Source organism: Leuciscus leuciscus (assembly GCF_965113295.1).
Source record: "Leuciscus leuciscus genome assembly, chromosome: 20".
In the NCBI taxonomy this organism is placed as follows: domain Eukaryota; kingdom Metazoa; phylum Chordata; class Actinopteri; order Cypriniformes; family Leuciscidae; genus Leuciscus; species Leuciscus leuciscus.
In genome coordinates this window covers 19,079,225-19,084,224 of record NC_138744.1, presented here as the reverse complement: position 1 = coordinate 19,084,224, position 5,000 = coordinate 19,079,225, and the positions used below count along the sequence as shown (strand labels likewise).

The window sequence follows — 5,000 nt, the reverse complement described above, 5'->3', positions numbered from 1 at the left end:
AAACTCATGCCCTAAGGGGCTTCTTAAATTATGCAGTCCTCTCTGTTTGAGCTGCCATTTAACCACAAGCTTCACAGAACCCGCATGGAACTGTGGCCGGCCATATGGCCCATGCATTACCCGCTCATATTCTGTGCCTCATGTTCATTAGTACAACTCAAATAGCTTCTGATAGATGCATCTGTTTCTCTGTCTGTCCTTTCATTTCAGTTCATTGAAGTTTTATTGTTATGTCTGTTGGAGTACAGAATTTCCAAAGAATTGTATAGTAGGGGAGACTAGGAAAATACCTTTTGTATAATTATTTTGAAGCTTTTTTAATTTTCCTTAAACTACTGCAAGTCTATTCTGCAATATATACTGTATGCCAACAGTACGATATCATCAACAACTTTACAGGGAGAAAGTCATTGAATTTAAAGGGTAACTCTCGCCAAAATGCGACCTAGGGTCTTTTTGTTAATCTACCCAAGGCAAACTTTCGTTTAAAAGCATAATTAGAATGGAAACGCCATTTTTAGGTTTGATCGTATTTTCGTTTTCGGTCAAATTGCCTTTTGAATGGGAGTGCTTGGGGCACTTCTATGATAGCATCAAAAATCTCTATTTTTAAAACACTAAGAAGGATCGACACAACATGAAACTTTGCTCGAAGTATCACCAGGTGCTCTACACATGAACTCAAGCATTGAGAACACTGTTTGTGTACACAGAGTTTACTAAAAAGAAAGATTTTGAACAACTCACTATAGCTGTGTCCGTCTGCATTTTGACAGTCAAAAATAGTCGATCTCCGAATGTGAATGAACTGACTCTGAATTTTAGTATTGCTTCTTATATGAGGATCCTTTTTCAAATACAAGGTCAATATTGATTTTCACTTACAACAAAACAACAAATTATCCGTGAATTTATATGGAACTAAGCTTTAGGAGCTTTCCATCTTTACTCTCCTCCCTGTTACGTTGCAGTTAACGTTCATGTGAAGAGCCCCTGGTGATACATCGAGCAAAGTTTCATGTTGTGTCGATCCTTCTTAGTCTTTTAAAAATAGCGATTTTTGATGCTATCATAGAAGTGCCCCATGCACTCCCATTCAAAAGGCATTTTGACCGAAAAAACGACCCTAGGTTGCATTTTAGCGAGAGTTACCCTTTAATATAAGAAGTCCGATTTTTACCATTACAAGCATTACATGCAACTGCAACATGTAAGAAAATGTGGTTACACTTTATTATTTATTTTATCTAATTATATATTTAAGTACTGAGTAATATTAATTAACTAAATGTACTTACTATAGGGTTTGGGTAGCATTGGGATTTGATTTAGGGTTAGTTGCATGTAATTATGCACAATTTACTGTTATTACTATGGTAAGTGCATGTAACATATGTAACAAGGACACTGTAAAATAAAGTGTTACCTAATATTAATATTATTATTAATACACAGGATGATTTTTAAAATTATTATATTATTATTATTATTATTAAAGTATTTTTGTTTTATTTGCTTAAAAAAAGTTTTTGCCCTATATATAAGATTTATGTTATTTTAATTGCATATAAAGTTTTTATTCATTTGGATTACACGGTTTTAACATAAACTAATAAACTTAATGTGATGCATATTTGACAGTCAAACATAAAAAACGAGGTAAGATTTCTGCACTCAAAAAAAACATATTTGTTCAAATTGCTTAGGAATCAGCATAAATCTGTAAATTTTGAAAACAATCAAATGTATTCAGTTAAAAATAATGAACATGGTTGAAAAATATGGCTAGCTTAGGAACAAGCAATTATCAATTAGTTAAAATTATGAGATTGAAACAAATTGAATTGTACCTGGTTATTGTGTTTTTTTTAAACTCATTCCGTTCATTAGTACATTACGCAAATCTTAACTGTTCCATTTATGAAATGACTGACAAATATCACATTAAGTTTATTAGTGTGTTTATGCTAAAACTGTGTATTCCAAATGGATGGACATTTTATTTGCAATTCAAATACATCCTAAATTTAGGCCTAAGTATTTTTGTGAGTGAAGGGTGAATTTAGGTCAATTTATTTATATATTTATTTATTTTGACATTGACGTGACTACTGCAACTGAATGTACCTAAACGAACCCTATACAGTACATAAATTACTATTGAATCCTATTAACTTGGTTCTCTTTCCCCTGTCTCTGTCTCTTTGCCCTTGTCTTGTCTCATCCTATATTTCTGAGTATATGTTGATGTTGATGGCTCACATCTCTCAAACCCTGTCGACTGGTCTGAAGGACGCTCATTCAGAGTCGTAGATACTCTCAGATGAATTTTGAGAGGATATCATGCCCAAAGAGTTGGGTGTCAAAGTATCTTATTTTATTACTTTAGGGATTTATGCTAAGTTGTGTTTTGCATAGCAAAGATATCATGAGCAGAGCAACCTGTTATTATGGTGAACTGAAGAGCACTTAAATTGCCCGTCGGATGAGGATTTATTGAAATTACCTTATCTGTCACGGCCTTAGCAGCTTATGTCTTCTGTTTGCCCTCTGTGCGGAGACACACACACACACACACACACACTACAGCTCTGTGAGATCTGCTCTTTCTCCCAAATCTATGCATTTACATACAATATAATTAGACAGCAATATGTGAGTTGTTGTTTATGTTTTACAGGGGAATTGGAAAGCAAGGATTCCAGTGTCAAGGTAAGGATTTTGAATCTGTCACACATTTTACTATATTTAAATTCATTCCACATATGTACTCAACCAAAAACAAAATGAATGCAGAAAATGCAAAATAACTGATTCTATCCGGGACTTCCTATCATCAAAGTCACCTTGCCTATTTATGAATTAATTGCATTACTCAATATCATGCATTGCTGTGAATGAGCATCCCAGGTCCAAGGATGTAACCAAATATTCCATACTGAAGGGGACCTAACGTAAAATTGTAGGCCTATTCCATGTCCCCCTCAATGTCTATGGGGTCCATGTGAAGATCGAAAAGTGGTTTGCTGAAGCGATTGATATTTGACAATGTGTAAGCTGAGACAGCAAAGTCTGAGCTAAGCCATTTTTTGACCTGAGATCAAGTCCCAGCTTGTGGTCCTTTCTGATCCATCTATCTCTCTTTTCCCCACTTTGCTTCTTATCTGAGTCTGCACTGTCCTGTATAAATAGGGCAAAAAAGCAATGTAGCAATGACCTGTAGCTAAATGACATACTCCCTCCATTTAATCTCACTTTAACAGTATATTTTTGCTGCATTCAAAAGTTTTGGGTTTGGATTCTAAAAAAATAAAAAAAGCAAGGAAGCTTTAAATTGATAAAAGTGACGGTAAAGACATTTATAAAACATTTCTGACTCAAAAATGTATAGCAGTATTATTAAAAATATTAAGGATCATGTGACATTGAAGCCTGGATTCCTGGAGACTGTTGAAATTCCGTCTCTGCCATCAAAGGAATAAATGACATTTTAAAATGTAATAAAATATAAAAGTGTTATTTTAAATTGTAATAATATACAATATTTTTTGATCAAATAATTAACAAGAAACAAACATTTAAAAATATCTTACTGACCCCAAAACTTTGAACGGTAGTGTATATCATGAATTATGACATTTAATGTTTTTGATTAAATTTAGAAAAATTGTTTATTAAATCTATTAAGTGTACTCATTTTAAATTATTTCATTCGTCTATTAATGATCTTCTATAGCCCCTAACATAGGGAATATTAATAAAATGTTCTACCATTTTATTTGTCAAACTGTGATGCTTTACTGCAATGCGTTTCTTTTAGTTTGCAGTTTTGTGGTGCACAAACGCTGTCATGAGTTCGTCACTTTTACTTGTCCTGGAGCCATCACTGCTCCCAAAGAGGTATGTATACCTTTCTCTGTTAACTTGTACAGTATGTGAATGTGATCCTCTTTCCATTAGGATTATTTTTGTTGTTGTTTTTGTCCTATCATTTTTTATATTTATTTTGCTTGATCATCGTATAACTCTCCTTTTCATGCTTGATTTTCTGCTATGATCACCGCAGTTCATCTTTTATTCTACTGTATCATCCGTACCCCATCTGTCTCTCTCCTCTTCATTTTTGCATGGCAAGCCATTTATTTTTTGGCTGAGTAAGCCAATATGGAAGTAGGTCTCACCATCACACACATTTTTCCTTTTCCTGACGAGCCTTTTATTGCTCTCGCCTGCATACTTTCTTTAAAAGAAGAGGCTTTATAGGAAAAAGAATATCAATTTCCTCTCTCTCTTACTCTCTCATATTCGTGCATCGGTATGATAAAACATGCAGGGGATGTGAAATGATGGTGTTACACTGCTACTCACACTCGTACAGTACAGAGTGAGTGTGAGAATATGTGTGAAAGAGAAAACCAAGGAAGGGGCTATATTGTAACACACTACCTCTGTTCCAAATCCTAGTTAGCAGCCTACGTAGGCAGCACTTTTCATCAAAGGCATCATGGGCCTCTTCCAAAGATTGTTTCAAAAGTGAAACAGCTCAATTTTGCTGTCTCCAAATACACTTTTTTGTTTTGTTTGTTTTTTGTGTGAAAAGTGCTGTCAAAATGAACGCATTAACGCGCAGTTATTTTTTTAGTTTAATTAGTTAAAAATATTTAACACAATTAACTCAGCCTCCGTTTTTTTCTCGTCAAAAACAATGAAAACAATAACTTTTTGTGCATTTGACGGGGCAAGTAAAAATCTGAACTGGTCCGGCTGAGCCAATAGAAAAAAAAATTGAGCCCTGATATATTAAAGGGCACAGGTAAATGTGACATTTATTATAATGGGTTTGTGTGAAGATTGTTTCAAGTTCACTTAAATTAAAAGTTGTTATATTTTTTTAAAGCCTAATAAATGTTCAAATTGACAGCAATTATACTGTAATTCTGAATGGCTATAATTAATGGCTAAAATTGAGAAAAAAAATATTGGTATCGGTAATACTGGTC

General features: G+C 33.8%; 1 protein-coding gene across 1 annotated transcript in view; it reads left to right on the top strand.

Annotated features, from left to right (window-relative positions):
- prkcg (protein kinase C, gamma) overlaps positions 1-5,000 on the top strand; it is a 26,717-nt gene that overhangs the window by 2,965 nt on the left and 18,752 nt on the right. The window contains exons 3-4 of the mRNA XM_082148717.1: positions 2,681-2,712; positions 3,821-3,900. Of these exons, the coding sequence (XP_082004843.1) occupies positions 2,681-2,712; positions 3,821-3,900 (112 nt within the window). The remainder of the gene's footprint in view (positions 1-2,680; positions 2,713-3,820; positions 3,901-5,000) is intronic.